This window comes from Theileria orientalis, chromosome 3 (assembly GCF_000740895.1).
Source record: "Theileria orientalis strain Shintoku DNA, chromosome 3, complete genome".
NCBI classification, from domain to species: domain Eukaryota; phylum Apicomplexa; class Aconoidasida; order Piroplasmida; family Theileriidae; genus Theileria; species Theileria orientalis.
This window is the reverse complement of record NC_025262.1, coordinates 680632-698790: the sequence shown is the minus strand read 5'-3', so window position 1 is coordinate 698790 and position 18159 is coordinate 680632. Positions and strand designations below refer to the sequence as shown.

The window sequence follows — 18159 nt, the reverse complement described above, 5'->3', positions numbered from 1 at the left end:
TTTATCATTGTTTTAAGTACTCAACCGTATATATTTCAGTTTAGCTAGCTGCTTTGCAATAAAATGTCGGCAAATAGTAAGGACCAGAAGGGAGAGTATTTGTTCGACAATAACCTGTCAGACCTGGACACACTGCTGCCTCCGTCGTCATTCACGCAAAAAAAAGATGCACTAAAAAAGTACGTATCGCTGCCCAAATTCTCGGGGAAGCTGCTCGTGATGTTCCTGGGCTGGTATGGTCTTAACGCACTGTACGTGGTGGAAAACAAGGTTATCCTCAACGCAGTCCCGCTGCCGTGGACACTTAGCTCGCTGCAGCTGACAGTGGGCTGGCTGTTCGCAGCACTCTACTGGGGAACGGGGCTGAGAGAGAAGCCGTCGTTTAAGTCGAAGGGAGTCTTTTTCAAGGTATTTGTCCCTCAGGGGCTGTGCCACCTGTTCGTACACCTGGGAGCAGTGGTGTCGATGGGCATAGGAGCAGTGTCGTTCACACACATCATCAAGGCGCTGGAGCCGCTGGTGACTGCGGTCTTCTCGCTGATATTCCTGAGGGAGGTCTACAACGCGCTCGCATACGTCTCGCTGGTGCCGGTGGTGGTGGGAGTGGGCATGGCCTCGTACAAGGACGTGAGCTTCAGCTGGCCGGCCTTCTGGTTCGCAATGATGTCGAACGCAGGAAGCTCAGTGCGGGCGATCTTCGCGAAGATGACGATGAAGAACAAAAACGAGCTGGGCAAAAACCTGGACGCGAGTAACATATACATGGTCCTGACGCTGGTGGCCTCAGTGGGCTCGATGGCGCTGGCGTACGTGACCGAGTCGAAGCACTGGGTGCCCTACTGGGTTAACGGCACGGCCAAGATGACGCCCAAGGACAAGCAGGTCTTCCTGCTGCGGGCATTCGGCTCCTGCGTCTGCTACTTCCTGTGCAACGACTTCGCGTTCATGTGCCTGGGGGAGATCAACCAGCTGTCCCACGCAATAGCAAACACACTCAAGAGAATAGTGCTCATAACCACGGCAGTGTTCAAGTTCAACTACAAGGTGACGAGGAGAGGGGTTTTGGGCATAGCAATCGCACTGGCAGGAGCATTCTTCTACTCAATACTAAAGTAATATCTATACAGTACATGGTACGTGAGCTAGGTATGATGTTTATAGTGTGGTATGTTACACTGCGTTGAAGCAACAAGTAAGGGTGGTGAAAGCATTAACGTTGATGGCAATGACCGTGGTCATTAGTAACCTTGGTGAAAACACTAACGGCGACCAGAACACCAAAGGTGGTGAATACACTAACGGAGGCCAGAGCGTTAACCGTGGTAAAAACAACCACAGTAAAAGCAGTCAGTAGTTTCTTAAAAGAGACATGAAAGTGTCAACGAGAAAAGAAGCCTTTATGAGAAACATCCCGAAGGGGTAGGCGCCGCTGACGAAGACGGGGTGGTAGCCACTGTTGGAAGAGTCGACGAGCCTCTGCAGCAGCTCGAAGCTGAGAAACATGTACTCCTGGTTGCTGGAGGAAGGGTCGACGCCACTGAGGGTGATAAAGCAGCCAGTGTCAATGTTGGCGGAGAAGAACATCCTGAGCCGGTTGAACATGTGGGTCGTGACGGTGTCGTCAGGAATTAGAATCCCGTTTCGGTACAGCTCGAGGCACCCGTGCTCGCGGAACGAGGACTCTTTCTTCTTGCGCTCCACGACCTTCTTGGCGCTGGGCGAGAACAACGTGACGTTGTGCTTTATCGAGGCCTTTTTGATGCAGGGCTCGGCGTAGTCGTAGACCACGGAGTTTATGCACTCGGTGAGGTACTGGATCCGGTAGGCGACGGAGGCCTCGAAGCTGCGCCGGCACTGCTCAATCTCGTTCTGGTGCTGGTAGATGTAGAGCAGGTACCTCCGGTGCCGCACCCGCTCGAGCAGCTTCTCAAGCAGGCTCTTGACGAGGGCCCTGGGCGTCGTGTTCTGGCTCTTGAGCTTCTGAAGGACCTCGAAGGCTTCCTTGGCCACCTCGGCGCTCTTGAAGTCAGGGTTTTTCAGGCTTGAGAAGTACTTCGACTTCAGGTGCATTTCGTCTATCAGGTCGTCGTAGGTGCCGTACTTGACCTCGAGGTCGTCCAGGGAGACGAGGGCGTTTTGCAGGACCTTCCGGGGGTCGAACTTGCCCATGGGCGAGTACCTGACGATCAGCGATATGTACTTGATGCAGTCCTCGGAGTACGTGCTCTGCCTGTAAGCGAGCCGCTGTGGCACGAAGGTGTTCGAGTACGTGCAGAAGGACATGTTCTTGTCGTGGACCATGAACCTGTGGTCCACCTTTATGTTCACGGTGTACTTGCTCGCCTCAAGCTGCGACACGAAGTCCTCGCTGTACACCAGATCGTTCGCGGATATCTTCTTGGTGCCAGAGATCCCTGAGACGAGCCTAACCAGGGGGTCGTGCGCCGAGAGGTTGAGGTAGTGCTGCGACAGGTGACACAGGTTCACCAGCTGCGCGAGCACGTGCGCCTCGATGTTCACGTCCAGGTACTCAGTGTCAAAGTGGCTCTTGAAGGTGTCCATCGTGATGTCGATGTAGAAGTTGTCCTCGGCGTGCAGAATCGACTTTATGTACTCCAGAAACAGCTTCGAAAGGTTGCTGTACATGCTCTGGGCGATGGAAGTCAGCTGCTTAGGCATCGGCGGCATAGACAGCTTCGGGTTCACGATGTACTCGAAGTATTCGGAAACTACAGACAGGTTCTTTAGCAGGCCCTCGTCCGTTATCGCTGGAAGGTCACACAACTCCGCGATTTCATTCGGCTGCTTAAAGAACGGCTGGATTACTGCGTACACGAAGACCGGAATCAGCGGGAATATTGACAGGTACTCCAGGGGGACGCTTGGCGACGCCCACTCTATCGGTATCTTGTCCTTGACCATCCTGTGCATCTGAATGAGCAGGAGGCGAATGTTCTTGTGGACCACCATGTTCGACAACACTGAGCTCAGGAATATTATGAACGACCCGAAGTGGCTCATGCCCTCCCTAAACTTCTTCGTTTCCTTGGGGTCTAAAGAAAACTATTACATTCAACTCAATACCAAAGTTTTCATCCGGGATGAGCAAATTGTGCCCCGTCTGTGCGAAATGCGATACAACCGAGCTGAAAATGCAAATGAGCTTAGAAACCTACTCCTTGTTGTGAACTGATAGAAACAGGTGCGCGTTCTCCACTGCGAGGTACTTCATAAAGGCGTAACTCTTCAGGATCCTTGCGAACGGCGAGAACGATGCGTTCAGTGGGTTCGAAGGCTTAAAGAACAGCTGTATCTCCTCCCTCAAAAGCGACCTCAGCAGCGCAAAAAACTGGTTGTGCACTCGTGGAATGCATAGGTCGTGGTACACCTGAGAACAGTCATTCGTTTTCAACTCACGTGCTGTATAACCTTCGCCACCATGTCAACGTTCGAAGAGAACAGTGCCAATCTCATGAAATACGCAGGCTGCAAGAACAGTATTTCCACCAGCTTCTCTATTTGCGACATTTTCGACTTGAAGGGCCCGAGCAGGTTCTTCGAGTAGACGATCTCCTTGTTTTTGCTCCCCAGCAGCGAGCAGAAGTCCTTCACCATCGACATAAGTTTGAACTGGAGCGCCTTCAGCCTCGTGTAACTCTCGCTCATGTTCAGTATGAAATCCACGTGGGTCTTAAGGCACTTGATCAGGTCGTCCTCGAAGGTCCTTATTGACACTTCACTTGTCATTCTCTCCTCGTTTTTCAAGATTATCTGCAAGTTACTCCAGTTCACGCTCTGCGGGTCCGTTGAATAGTGCAGCTCATCAAGAAAATAGTTTATCAAATTCTCATATCCGCTCTAACATTGTCTATTCACAGCCGCTAAACTCACCATGGAGGTATACTTGTACGAATCAAGCTCAAACTGGTCCATCATGTCCCCGATCATGCTCGTGTTGACGATCTGAACACCAATGATTGACTCGGTTACTAACCGTTGTGGGCGCGTATACAACCTTGTTGTTCGTAAATCCTACTCCAAGCCTATCGTCTGACGACAATCCCCAAGAATAGGCGTCCCCCTTCCTATAAACGGATGAACTCATGTACTAAATTTGTCTAAACCTACAGGGTTGAACAGGATGAAAAGTATCTCGAGGTGGCTATGCACGTCACGTTTGCGTCGAGGTTTACTGTGGACGGCATCTTTATGAAGTTGTTTGCCGAGCTCTTGATGCTCAGCTGCACTCCGAGCTGTCCATAGGTGTTATTTCCAAATGCAGCTACCTAAACACCAGTGTTAGATCGTTTGACCTACGTATCCGCTATTTGTGAGCACCAGCGAATGGTTCCCTGCCGCCACCGCCGATATCACCTTTGCCTCTCCCGTGGGAGATGGTATCACTTCCATCAGCGTTGGCTCAAGAACATGCTTCTCGTCCGAACAAATGTACTTCCCTTCTCCCCAGCCGTACAGCTCGTTATCCACAGAAATCGCCAGGCTGTGCGAGGACCCGGCGCAGACGTCGACGAACTTAACTTCCGTTTTGACCGGAGTGAACACGAAATAGTTGCTGGTGTCTCCGGTTCCCAGCCTCCCTCCCGTTCCAGCGCCCGCGGAGTACAGCGACCCCTCGTGAGTAAGAACTACTGAATGCATACTTCCTACATCGTCCTTTGGTCACAGATCCACGTACCTAGAGCCAGCTTGTACACTCCTGTTACTGTTGTGATTTCCCTCGGCGTCATCACAGTCGACGTCAGCGCCTCGCCCAGGCCCAGCTTACCGCAGCTGGAGGACCCGAACACCCACAGCGTCCCGTAATCGTCCTTCATGAAGTCCTCGTGGTTCGAGGAGCATATGCATCCGCTGTTGTCGACTCCTGCGAAGACGTTTATGCAGTTCTCAATGTAAGGCACGTGGTCCGGTATCACTCGCGATCTCAGGTCACCCTGCCCTAGCTGTCCATTATCGTTGCATCCCCAGGTGAACAGGAGCCCATTTACCGTTATTGCTAAACTGTGGTTCGACCCACATGCGATTTTAGAGATTTTCGAGGAAAAGTGGTTAAACAGCATCGGCTCCGAGTAACTCTAAAACAGAGTGTGAACTTGGTGGATACCTCTATCTGGTCCTTTGTGCTGTTGTAGCCTGTGCCGTTGTTCACTCCCCAAGTGTACACTGTGCCATTGCACGTGAGCAGCACTCCGTGGCCGTCTCCCACTGCGATCTGCTGTATTCTCTTCTCGTCGTGCGCGTTAGTTGCGCCGGCCTTGACATTATCTTGCAACTCCATCGGAGTCTCGTCGTATACCTTCAGCAGTGTGTCAATGTATATTCTAGTTCTCAGGTGCGATACAAACTTCGGAGCCACCTAAATTTTAAGTAATGCTGCTTTAAACCTTACGTGGTCCTTCGAGTCTCCGTGGCCCAGCCGATACCCCGTTCCCAGCCCCCAAGTTAGAAGATCTCCGAAAATGTTTATTGCTGCGCAGCTGTAAGGCCCTGCGGCTATGAACACGTTCTTGAACCCCGTGTCTGGGACAGGTTGCGGCACATAATCTATGTTTGAAATTAGCCCCTCAGACTGCTTGTTAAACCCTAATGTACACCCCCATTGGTATATTTTCCCTGATGCGGATAGCGCAAGAGTATTCCCAGTGCCGCAAGCAATCTACAATTTTCAGTTATATAAAGGGTTTGAACACAACTAGCATATACCATATTTCTGCTGCACCAACCTGTATTATGTGCGTTCCCTTGAGAGATTCAACCACTGCCGGCTCCAGCACGTCCGAAACTATCTTTCCCAGCCCTAGCTTCCCTCCTCGGCAACACCCCCAGGTGTACACTGTTCCGAACCTGTCCAAGCACGCGCTGTGCGAGTCTCCGCATGATATTTGAAACACTTCATACGTGTCAAAGATCCTTATGAGGTTAGGCGTGTAGTAGTTTCTCGTGCTCCCGAGCCCTAGCCTCCCATTTCCTAAACATCGTGAGTCGGCCTGAGCGTACCTCCGTAGCCCCAAGACCACACGTTCCCCTCCTTGTCCAGGGCCATTGAGTGTCTCGAGCCTGCGCAGCACTTGGAAATGAATATGTTGTCCGAGGGGAACACGACTTTCACTGGGTTGTATCTGTTGGCGACGCTCCCCGTTCCCAGCACTCCATACGCTCCCATTCCCCAAGAATACACACACCCGTCGACAGTTGTCACAAGCGTGTGGTTAGCGCCGCACGCTATTGAAACGATTGCGTTCCTGAGTCCAATTGAGAGCCCAACCGGCTGCGGGGTGTGCGTGCACCAGGAAGGCTCATCCTTATCCTCGGTGCCTATTTGCTGCGATAGTACGTCTGAATTTGTGTCGATGTGGTAGCCCAGCCTTCCCGAGTTTCCCAGCCCGAACGTGAAAACGGTGCCGGCGTTCGGGTGCTGCTTCGAGGAGCTCACCAGCACTGCCGAGTGGTAGTCTCCGCAGGCCACCTGGGCTATTTTCCTGCCGCTGAAGAAGGGTATTATCTTCGGATACTCGGAAGTGCTCACGTCCACGCCCTGACCTAGGCAGTTAAAGGGCACTTTCCCCCAGGAATACACATTCAAGTGCGAAACTGTGTGTTTGGCTCCGTCCTTCGTCCTCCTCGAGCTAGACGGAGGGTTTGTCACCTTCGTCCTCGATATACAGAGCGAATGGTTGAGACCCAGGGATATTAGTTGTGGAACTACGGGGATGTGTTTGAGGTCGTGATCAGACTCGTACACATCCATACCCAAACTCACAATACTGGTTCAAATATGTCAATTTTCCATTTTTATTTTTAAAAAAATATTTTACATATTATTTAGTTAGCATAATTTACAAATGTGTGGATTCTAAATCCTTTTTTCCCATTTCTACTCCTGGCTGCCCTGATGTCGTGCAACTGTCTACACATGTACATAAAACGCAATTAAGCACATTACAAGGACTGTTTTTTTCGTTTTCATAACACTGAGTAGCGTCCGGTCATTTTCGTGCCCGGTTGCGTGGGCTGCGGCGCCATCGTCGACTGTACAATCATCTTCAGTTCACCTCTGAAAAGAATGGATGTTTTTGCCAATAAGTAAGTACATAATATGGGTAAGTTCGGTCCAAACGAGTCTATCTACGCCCTATATCTAGTACTTACACTGCTCTTTGTACCGAGATTACAGATGGTCCTACGATTTCAATGTACAGCCCCTTGGACCCTGCCATGAGCGCAAGGTTCCTCGTGGAGGGGTCTGCTGGGATGTAGCAGCCCTTCACCTGCAGGCTAACGTTCGTGTTTTCCGCCACTCTCGAGAGCACTTCTCTGTTCGTTATCTTCACTCTCACCGAGTCCGGGTAGTTGTTGATGTCGAACTCGTCGATCGTATTTCCTGTGGTCGCGTCGATGTACCCTGCGCACGACAGCCCCTTGATCATAGGCGTCGGCTGATTCTAAACAACGTTATATCAATGGTATCAGTGGCAACTTACTATTGGCGTCTTCTCAAACTGCTTCGCCAGTTCCTTTGCTGTTTGCAGTGCCGCAATTGCCTACATTAAAATTAGTTTTGTTTTAACAGAAGTGTTAATGGCACTAGTAGCACTAGTATCAATACTATGAATACCTTTTGTGGAACACTTGCTTCTGCTTCCTCCTCTTCAGTCTCCTCCTCCTTATCGCTGTCTTCAATTAGGCCTAAAAGTTACTCATTAGCTATTTTATACACAATTTGTTGACATAACAATATCTAGTTGCCTGTATCATAGTTTGTCGTTGAATAACTGGGTACCATAATCCATTATAACTGAATATGATGTAAAATATCTAGCTGCCTATCTAGTCGTTACCCATCAGTTTGATTGCGTTTCTTCGCTCTTGCTGCTGGCGCGACTTTTCCGTCTCGTTGAACTTGAAGCCCTTGCCGCCAAACCCTCCTCGGAACTTCACCTTTCCGTCCATCGTCGCCAGGTGCGCCTGCGATATCTGAAGCAGCTCCTTCGGCACCTCCTGACTCGCCAGCCTCAGGGCCTTGATGATGTCGTGCGACTTCGGCGCCTCTTCGGGCGTCAGAAACGTGTAGCTCGTTCCTATCGTCCCTGCTCTGCCCGTCCTCCCTACTCTGTGCACGTAGTCCTCGAAGTGGTCTGGAGCTGCGTAGTTGATGACCAGCACCACAGACTTCACGTCGATCCCTCGTGCTGCTATTGACGTTGCGATTAGTATTGTCTTCTTCCCCTCTCTGAAGTCGTGGAGCGTGAACTCTCTATCTGTCTGGTCCTGTCCTCCGTGCAGCACTGCGCACTCGTATCCGTAGACCAGCAGGTCTGTGAAGAGGTTGTCTGCGTCCAGCTGTCTGTTGACGAATATGATGATGCTTCCGTGCTCGTGCCACTCTCCCAGCAGCTTAAGCAGCTTGTGCAGCTTCTTGTCCTCGTTGATCACCAGCACGTGCTGGTCCACTTGCGATGCGCTCTTTCCTCTCTGTCCCACGATGATTTGCAGCGGCTTACTCAGTATCTTCTTCGCCAGATTTTCTATTGACGTTGGGAACGTCGCTGAAAACAGCGCCGTCTGCCTGTCTGGCCTTATGTTTTCCACGATTGCTGTTATCTGCGGGCTGAATCCCATGTCGAACATTCGGTCTGCTTCGTCCAGCACCAGGAAGGTCACTCTCCTCAGGTTTGTGACCTTGCCGTTACTTATTGTCAGGACGTCGATCAGTCTTCCTGGCGTCCCGCACACTATCTCCGCTCCTCTTTTCAGCGCGTTCAGCTGCTCTCCTATTCCTGCTCCTCCGTACACGCACAGCGTCTTCAGTCCCACCGACTTTGAGAGCTTGCTACATTCATTCGAGATTTGCATGATGAGCTCCCTCGTCGGCGCTATTATCAGCACTATCATTCCGTCATTCTCCCTCAGCTTTGGCTGGTCCAGCGCGTGCCGAATCGCCGGCAACAGGAACGCCAACGTCTTCCCTGATCCTACATGTATTTATTAACTCCAGTATTTTAGTAATCGGGGGCTATGCAACTATTAACACTGATACTGCTGTTACTCCTATTGTTATTGATGCCACTGCTAGAAGTACCAACTATACTGGCATTAGCACCAACATTAATTACTAATACTAACAGCAGTGATAACTAATGCTACTACGCCATCCTACCTGTCTCCGCTATGCCTATCACATCTCTTCCGCACATCAGCGCAGGGATGCACTGCATTTGAATCGGGAACGGCTTTTCGTAGTCACGCCTCTGCAGAATCGACAGAATCGGGTCCGGGAGGCCGCACTGCGAGAAGCTCGATATTGGCCGCGGGCACTTCTTCCCGTAGACGCGTATGCTTCCGTTCGCCTTTCTGAACGCGTCCACTTCGTGCTCACTCATGTTCGTGATCGACGAGACCTGCACGTAGAAGTTCTTCTTAAAGGGCATGTATTCTATCTTCGTGTGATCTACTCTCGGAAGCTCCCTCTTGCTCTTAATTTTGGCCAGCAGTTCTGTGTATTCTGAGCCCATCGACACCTTCAAAGGATCATATTCGTCGTCGCTGAAATAGCGTTCTCGTTCCTCGTCGTCGTCCTCGAACCTTTCAGGCCTATCTGTCTTCGTTTTATTAAGCAGTTTTGACAGGAACTCCTCCTCGTGCTCGTCTACTCCGTCCGCCTCCGCCTCCTCCGGTGCTGGCTCCGCCGACCATTGCAGTACATCGTCCAGCGTTGCGATCTTCGACGTGTCAATTGCTACTTCAGGCACCGATTCTGGCTGATCGTACACGATATCGTCCTCTAACTCCAGATTCGACATAAAATGGTCCAGGGGGTCTATTCCATCCTCAAACTCCTCCACTATCGTCTTCTCCTCGTAAGCTGGTTCATTAATCCCTTGAAAGGCTGAAAGTATCTTCTTTTCTTGCTTCTGGTTTATTTCAGCTGCTATCTTTATTGTCACTGTCTTCTTTTGATCGTTAGTTGCTTTGTTTCTACTCTCTGCCAGTTTTTTAAATCTGTTCAGTCTGTCAAGCTTCTTTTGGTCCATTTCCGTCTTATTTTCCTTCTTTGCAGCATCTGGCTGCTTTGTTTCTTCAACTATCACTGGTTTTTCATACTCCTTTTCCTCTTTTTTACTTCTTTTTGGCTCTGGAGATGAACTTGATGATGAATAACTTCTGCGATGTTTATGCGATCTTCTTTTTCTATCTCTTTCTTCGCTTCTCGATCTATCTCTTCTTCGAGAAGAATGTGTTCTATCGCTTTTTCTATGGCTTCTGCTCCTTTCCCTTCGAGTACTTCTCGACCGGTTCCTGTGTGAAGAATGTGACCTATCTCTTCTACCCATAATAATTTACAGTTGAAAAGGTGCTATAATTACAAGGTATAAGACTTAACATATTAGAAAGAATAGGTTATCAGATTAAATCTACGATTTGCAGTAAAATGCTTATATTTGAAAGTGTTGTTGTGAAAACTAATTTAAAAGGATATAATGATTTACAGATGGTGTAATGGTTTGATATTTGGAAATATTGGTACATTTATATAGAATCCAACTTTGCGGAAGTCAAATGAATCTACTTACATATTAAATACATTGCACATAATAATACATAACATTATATAAATTTAATGGGTTGATTTAAAATCATATTCAAACACAAATTGTCGGATCTTACACCACTCACACCACACCCTAAAAAATTTTTACATACATTTCACTTCTTGATTTATTATACACACAGAGATCCGTAAGTTCATGTCTATTCGTGCTGCGATACCCTTTGAACTTTTGAAGATTCCTCAAACTGTTGAATTCTTCCAGTTTGGGCCTGTCAAGATATTCAACTCCCAAGTATTTGCAAAGTCTAAATTGAGCTATGCTTTTGTAAATATAAAACCATTTGCGCCTGGCCACTCATTGGTTTCACCCTTAAGAGTTGTGAATGTGTGTTTTATTAGTCGATATATAACATAATAATATGTTGTTATTCAGACTGCCAGTAAAATCGTAATATTAATTAATGCCTTTTAGAGGTATAAGGATCTAACTCCTGAGGAGATCTACGATTGGTCTTGTTTGGTTCAGGTAGTAGCCGAATCTCTCGAGAAGATGTACAAGGGAACATCTTGTTCAATCATTGTTCAAGTATAACATTATTATATTTTAATGTTAAAATTACAATAATTATAGGATGGACCTGAAGCCGGTCAGACGATTCCACACCTTCATGCTCATATTATACCGAGGAAGAAGGATGATATGGAGGACCCAGATTCCATTTACGAGAAGGTTGATAACAACGAAGGGACTCTGAAGTTCGTCTAAACTTTGTTTTTAAAAAACATTAATTAATAGGACCCAGGAGGAAATGGCAGAACTTGCAACGGAAACCAAGAAGTATGTGGAACTGGTTGCCAACTCGAAAGCAGTTGGCTGTATGAAAGATGAAAATTAATATTATATGTGTGTTTGCCTATGTATTAATATTGTATATTCATTGTTTTGTTTTTGTATTCTGTTAAAAACTTAATGTGTTTACGAACATCACATATTGTGTCAGTGTGTTGGTATATAGAGTATATATTCTGTGTTTACATATAGATTTTATGTTTTTACTAAATAAATGCTTAGATTAAAAATATCATATGTTATATTATACTTATGTGTGCCATTGGGATGTTATTGTACAGGATTCTTTGATTTAAATCGTTTATATAAAAAAAATACATTCTTCCATAGTAATTATAAGTCAATAAGAAACCAATTGCCATTATTTGGATTGAAAATATTTAAAGCTAACTCTTTATCCTGCGATAAGCTGTCATTTATATCAAAAATATATAGAATTAACAATATAGTTGATAGTAAGAGTGGATTCTCTGCACACATAAATAGTTTTCCACACCCAAGTAAGTTAAGATTAGATGAATAATGATATAGCATATAAATCGAGGCCTCCGGATCTACCATCGCTTCTTCTAAGTGAAAGGATTGTGTACATAGGATATCCAATACAACAAACAGTAAGTTTAAAATTAAGAAACGTGTTTTAAGGTAGCACATCTAGTAATAAGTCAACTTTTGTATTTGGATTACGATTCGCAAGAGAAGCCAATTAAAATGTAAGAACACGGATGAAGATGGATGTTCAGATATATAAACTCGGATAATGAACACACAAAGGAGGAAGGATTGTCAACATCGGAAATAGACGCGTTGAACATAGTAGATGTTATAAAGTAGGATGAGTTGACTTAATATAAACTTGTAGTTACCTGAAGAACGATGTAATAACGATAAACCTGGGAAAGGTATTGAATAAAAATGAGTTAACGCACTTAGGCGTACGGTCCAGCAGCAATAATATTGGCATCTGGAACACCGGGAAAGAGATACGTGCTTCCGAGATCATATACACTACTGAGGCAGTCTCCAGCGACGATATCGTTCAGGCAGGCGGAGGACATAGCAATATATTCAGACGAAATACTGAAGGCAAGGAAGGCAATAGTTAACGTGCTATCAAAAGCGTGCAACAAGGAAACGTCAGAAATATTGGAGAGAATAAATAGAGGAGATTACATGGATTCGCAGGTGAGATTATAGGAAAACAACTTGCGTGAATTAGGAAACAGTCAATTTTGGATTGGCAGATAAGATACTGGAGGACATTAAGTAGATAGGAGCGGAGATGAATAGATTATTTATGATACCGAGACTAGTAAGCAGGTCAGACTTGTCTAATTGGGTGGCAAGAAGGAGTTACGCAAAGAATCATAGAAGTGGAGAATTCGACAGGCTGCTGAGTAGACTTGAAAGGTCAATCGACCATTCAAGAACAGACGAAAGTGTCCACAAGAACGTGGCGTCTATCGCAAATGAATTTCTGAATAATAAACACACATTCGTGGAACAGTCGGCGTTTTTATCGAAGATACACAAGTATGAGAAGCTGGAAGAAAAGTTTTGGAACAAGTACCTGGGTAAATTGAATGAAAGGTTGGCCCGTGAAGAAGAATGTGAAGTTGTATGCGAGGAGTCAGTAGATGAACTAGTGGCATTTTCGGAAATAGCAAGAGTGTTAATATCAGCAGGGAAGTCATCAGTGCCCTTATCGAGGTATTTCGTGAAATCAGTGACCTCAAATATATATAACATCATACCGAGGGAAATAAGAGTATTCACGAGGTGTGTTTATTTATATAAATAATTTAATTGGCCAGGATGTTGGAATATTTAGTACACGCTGGATCAAAAAATAAGTTGGATCCAGTGGTTTTTGAGCTATTGGAGGACAATGCGTGGAAAATTAAGCCGACTAATTTAATAAGTATACTGTATAACCTTGGCAAATTGGGAGATAGAGATGAAGAAGTGATAAGAGCGTTCTCCAGGTAAAGAGAAAATTTTTTAATGGAACGTTAGAGTGTTGACTAACTGCTTAGCCAAAGGGATTCTGAGACCCTACGATAAGACGAAGCTGGCGAAGGCATATTCGTTGTTAAACTATGAGCACATAACATTCTTTAATCAAATTTCAAAGGAGCTCACACTCATATTTAAAGCAATGGACTATGGAAACTATTTTAAAAAAGAAGAGAAAGGGATAAATTATGTTCAAGGAGTAGGATTAAGAGGTGGAAAGGCGAGTGGAGTAATGGTTGAGGGGCTAAAGTATATACAATATTACTCTAATGAATCAGATGAAGTGATTGAGGAGCCGAAGAGAGTGGAGTTTGAGGGAACAGATGAACAGCTGTATAGTTGCGGTCAAATGGTGTTTATCCTGGACGCAATGATATACGTAAGTGACCAGAATCAGATTAAAAAAATATATAGTTGAGAATACATCACCTGGAACCGGAATTTAAAAATTTGATATCATATGCACTTAAGCATTTGTATAAGTCGGAAGTAATGGAGCACTTCGACGTGGAACAGGTAAATGGCAGAGTTGAATCACGTGATGTAGTTGAGGTCTGCAGTGTCGTTTTTGGCAACGTGTAGGAAGAGCATAGACGATCACCTGCTGGAGAACGTAACGAAGAGGTTGGTATTAGAAATGATAATTATGCATAAACAATAATAATGGCAACGACAACAATAATAATGATAATGGCAACAACAACAATAATAATGATAATAGCAACAACAACAATAATAATGATAATAGCAACGACAATAATAATGATGACAACGACAATAATAATGGCGTAGGTTTGTGAGGGAATACATGGACGGGAACGTGACTAACGCACAATTGGCGCTGTTCCTGAAGGACCTGGTGAAGCTGACAAAGATAGTGGTAAAGAGGAGGAACGTAAGAAATAGGCTGCTGCACACGTCGACGTTCGTGCCGCCGAAGTGGATCCACAATCAGATGTACGAAAACGCGGACCCGATGGACCCGAACTCGACGAGGTCGACACTTGAGCACCTGTGCTACAAGATATGCGACAACTTTAAAAGGTAAGCTTAGTGAGATGATGAAGGGAAACTTAGGTTTACCATCGAGGATCTGACGAGCTGTTTGCGCTCAGTGGCATATTTGGGCTTCAAAAATGAAAAGTTCTACAGCCTCTTCATACCGTTCTTACGACAGAACCTGAAATCGCTAAGCAACGTAGCAGTGTCAAACATAACACAGGTAAGCGCAAAGTAAAATTATTAATGTGTCGCAGTCGTTCAACAGAGCAGGAGTAAAGGATAAATACTTCTTCTACCTGCTAGGGAAACAACATCAAGACTATTTACACAGCGTCGAGGAAAAGGTGTACATTAAGAGGATAGGATAGACCATGTGAAAAGAAATAATTAATTAATATTCGTGTATAATGATAGATAGAATAATTTGGAAACAATATGTGTGTGAATAGAGCAGATGTGTAAAAAATAAAAAAAGATTTGGAAGAAAAAAAGTGATTAATGAAGGGATGTTGGAAGGCAACAAGGAATCCAAAATAAAACGTTACACATTTAATAGAAATATTCGTATAATATAAATGAGACAAGTATGAGTTATAATTTAAGAGTATTGACAAACGTAAACATAAAAATAAATATAAAATAAAAATAAGGTTTAATGATGAAAAAAAGGATAATCAAGGAAAGATTTAGTAATAAAATATCAAGCAAAAAGATAAATACATTCAGAAAATGAAATTGTTTGAAAATGTGTTTTAAAAAAAATTTCAAATGAAAAAAAACAAACCCTACACACATCTCGTGTCCTAATTTTAATACGAATTTGGATACACAATCACAACACAAATATAAAACATTTAGTTAGATCTATAAATTATAAGAAATAATCACAAGTAAACACCTATTTTCGTAACAAACTTATTGTTCTTATTCGGTTGTGTGGCCAATTTCTTCATCGAGAAATATAGTACCTAAACTAATTGATTTTAAATTATGCCATATTCAAATAACATTTTAATCACATGATCTAAAGTAAACACTAAAATGGATGCACAACAAAACACTAACCACGCGCCCAGCGATAATAACTACGCTCAAGATCTGCCTGAAAAAATGGAAGGCACACAAGAGCAAGAAAATGTTCCCTTTTCACCGACGACGAGCTTCTTTAACAACATGGAATCCAAAGTCATGTACGTTATCAACAGACATGGCGAGAAGGAAGACGTCTCCTTTGATAAGATCCTGAATAGAATTAGGAAGTTATCACTGGGCCTGCACGCGTTAGTGGACGCCCCGAGAGTCACGCAGAGCGTTATCAACGGAATGTATACAGGAATTCGCACTTCTGAGCTCGACGAGCTTGCAGCACAGACGTGTGCATACATGGCAGTCACCCACCCGGACTACTCGCGGCTGGCGGCGAACATCACGATCGATAACCTGCACAAAAACACGTCCAGCGACTTCGCGGAGGTGGTGCGAACGCTGTTCGAGTACAAGCACGTGTACGACTCAAACGCCTCGCTCATAAGCGAGGACGTGTACAACTTCGTGATGATGCACAAGGACCGTTTTAACGCGGAAATAGACTACTCGAGAGACTTCCAGTACGACTACTTCGGGTTTAAGACGCTGGAGAGGTCGTACCTGCTGAAGGCGAACGGGAAGATCGTGGAGCGCCCGCAGCACATGCTGATGCGAGTGTCGGCGGGAATCCACTGCGGCGATATCGAAAGGACGTTGCAGACGTACCACCTGATGAGCCAGAGGTATTTTACGCACGCGACGCCGACGCTGTTCAACTCGGGCACGAGACACCCGCAAATGTCGTCATGCTTCCTGCTGGACATGCAGGACGATTCGCTGGCAGGAATATTTAACACGCTCTCACAGTGCGCGTTTATTAGTAAGTCAGCAGGAGGAATTGGACTCTCGATCCATAAAATAAGAGCGTCAGGCTCTTACATCAGAGGCACGAACGGAATATCGAACGGTATCGTGCCAATGCTGAAGATCTTCAACGCAACAGCAAAGTACGTTGACCAGGGAGGAGGAAAGAGAAAGGGCTCGTTCGCAATATACCTGGAGCCGTGGCACGCAGATATATTCAAGCTTCTAGATCTCAGAAAAAACCACGGCTCGGAGGACCTTAGAGCACGAGACCTGTTCTACGCACTGTGGATACCGGACCTCTTCATGAAGAGAGTGGAGGAAAACAAAAACTGGACGCTTATGTGCCCGGACGAGTGCAGAGGACTGTACGAAGTCTGGGGAGAAGAGTTCGAAAAGCTGTACACACACTACGAACAGCAAGGAATGGGAAAGAAGACGGTGCCGGCGCAGAAGCTGTGGTTCGCAATACTGCAGTCGCAGATTGAGACGGGGACGCCGTATATGCTCTACAAGGACGCGTGCAACGCGAAGAGTAACCAGCAGAACCTGGGAACAATTAAGTCGAGTAACCTGTGCTGCGAAATCGTGCAGTACACGAGCAAAGATGAGGTGGCAGTGTGTAACCTGGCGTCAGTGGCACTGCCGAAGTTCGTGGACAAGGAGAAGAAGACGTTCGACTTCAAGAAGTTGTACGACATATGCAGGGTGATCACGTACAACCTGAACCAGGTGATCGACAGGAACTACTACCCAGTGCGAGAAGCACGCGTGTCGAACTTTAAGCACAGGCCGATGGGAGTGGGCGTGCAGGGGCTGGCGGACACGTTCATGCTGATGAGGTACCCGTTCGAGTCGGAGGAGGCGCGGGAGCTTAACAGGAGAATATTCGAAACGATGTACTACGCGTGTCTGTCCGAGAGCATTGACCTGGCGAGACAGTACGGAACCTACGAGTCATATCCAGGCTCGCCAGCCTCGAAGGGACTGCTGCAGTTCGACCTGTGGGGAGCGAAGGTGGACAACAAGTACTGGGACTGGGACCTGCTCAAGCAGAACCTGGCGAAGTACGGCCTGCGCAACTCGCTGCTGCTGGCGCCGATGCCGACGGCGAGCACCTCGCAGATCCTGGGCAACAACGAGTCGTTCGAGCCTTACACGAGCAACATCTACTACAGGCGAGTGCTCTGCGGAGAGTTCTTCGTAGTTAACCCGCACCTGCTTAACGACCTGATAGAGCTGGGGCTGTGGAACGAGAACATGAAGCAGAAGCTGATAGCGTACAACGGCTCTCTCAAGTACATCGACGAGGTGCCGCAGCACATCAAGGACCTGTACAAAACAGTCTGGGAAATTAAGCAGAAGCACATCATCGACATGGCGGCGGACAGAGGAGTCTTCATTGACCAGTCGCAGTCGCTGAACATACACATGGAGCAGCCGACCTTCAGCAAACTGACGAGCATGCACTTCTACGGCTGGAAAAAGGGGCTGAAGACGGGAGTCTACTACCTGAGGACGCAGCCGGCGACGGACGCGATCAAGTTCACAGTCGACGCCTCAGTGTCGCAGCTGGCAAAAAACAGAGCGAAGGGAGCCACGGTGGAAAGAGCGCCGGGGATGATGAGCGACGGAACAGTGTCGACGACTGAGACGGTGGAGGAACCCGTGCAGCAGATGACGTCGATGGAAAACTCGACGGTGAGCGAGGACATGGAGAGCACTGCCCCGACGTGCAGCCTTAACCCGAACCCCAACGAGCCCTGCTTCATGTGCTCGTCGTAAGTGCCGTCAGGCAAGCAGGGGCTAGAGGTGGTAGATGTACGGCGACCAG

General features: G+C 46.5%; 5 protein-coding genes across 5 annotated transcripts; 4 read left to right on the top strand and 1 right to left on the bottom strand.

Annotated features, from left to right (window-relative positions):
- Nucleotides 1-63: 63 nt before the first annotated feature.
- On the top strand, nt 64-1116 carry TOT_030000328 (glucose-6-phosphate/phosphate translocator; the record flags this gene model as incomplete). Its single annotated transcript, XM_009693073.1, has 1 exon — nt 64-1116. The coding sequence occupies one exon, from the start codon at nt 64-66 to the stop codon at nt 1114-1116; it is 1053 nt and encodes a 350-aa protein (XP_009691368.1).
- Nucleotides 1117-1347: 231 nt separating this feature from the next.
- TOT_030000327 (chromosome condensation protein) lies at nt 1348-10349 on the bottom strand (the record flags this gene model as incomplete). Its single annotated transcript, XM_009693072.1, has 20 exons — nt 1348-3053; nt 3085-3146; nt 3177-3388; nt 3430-3858; nt 3892-3963; nt 3995-4085; nt 4129-4286; nt 4318-4660; nt 4693-5093; nt 5123-5374; nt 5408-5674; nt 5742-5986; nt 6016-6782; nt 6989-7072; nt 7168-7460; nt 7500-7559; nt 7634-7704; nt 7752-7790; nt 7857-8990; nt 9176-10349. 20 exons carry the CDS (start codon nt 10347-10349, stop codon nt 1348-1350), a joined length of 7860 nt encoding a protein of 2619 aa, XP_009691367.1.
- A 414-nt stretch (nt 10350-10763) lies between these two features.
- Nucleotides 10764-11463, top strand: TOT_030000913 (bis-(5'-nucleosyl)-[tri-or tetra-] phosphatase; the record flags this gene model as incomplete). The annotated part of the gene is made up of 4 exons (XM_009693071.1): nt 10764-10952; nt 11040-11153; nt 11199-11323; nt 11364-11463. The coding sequence occupies 4 exons, from the start codon at nt 10764-10766 to the stop codon at nt 11461-11463; spliced, it is 528 nt and encodes a 175-aa protein (XP_009691366.1).
- Nucleotides 11464-11932: 469 nt separating this feature from the next.
- On the top strand, nt 11933-14803 carry TOT_030000325 (ATP-dependent Clp protease proteolytic subunit; the record flags this gene model as incomplete). The annotated part of the gene is made up of 13 exons (XM_009693070.1): nt 11933-12031; nt 12063-12130; nt 12161-12247; nt 12280-12319; nt 12351-12602; nt 12688-13196; nt 13232-13402; nt 13434-13812; nt 13848-13949; nt 13981-14057; nt 14226-14477; nt 14511-14655; nt 14690-14803. The coding sequence occupies 13 exons, from the start codon at nt 11933-11935 to the stop codon at nt 14801-14803; spliced, it is 2295 nt and encodes a 764-aa protein (XP_009691365.1).
- Nucleotides 14804-15476: 673 nt separating this feature from the next.
- TOT_030000324 (ribonucleoside-diphosphate reductase large chain) lies at nt 15477-18110 on the top strand (the record flags this gene model as incomplete). The annotated part of the gene is made up of 1 exon (XM_009693069.1): nt 15477-18110. One exon carries the CDS (start codon nt 15477-15479, stop codon nt 18108-18110), a length of 2634 nt encoding a protein of 877 aa, XP_009691364.1.
- Nucleotides 18111-18159: the final 49 nt, after the last annotated feature.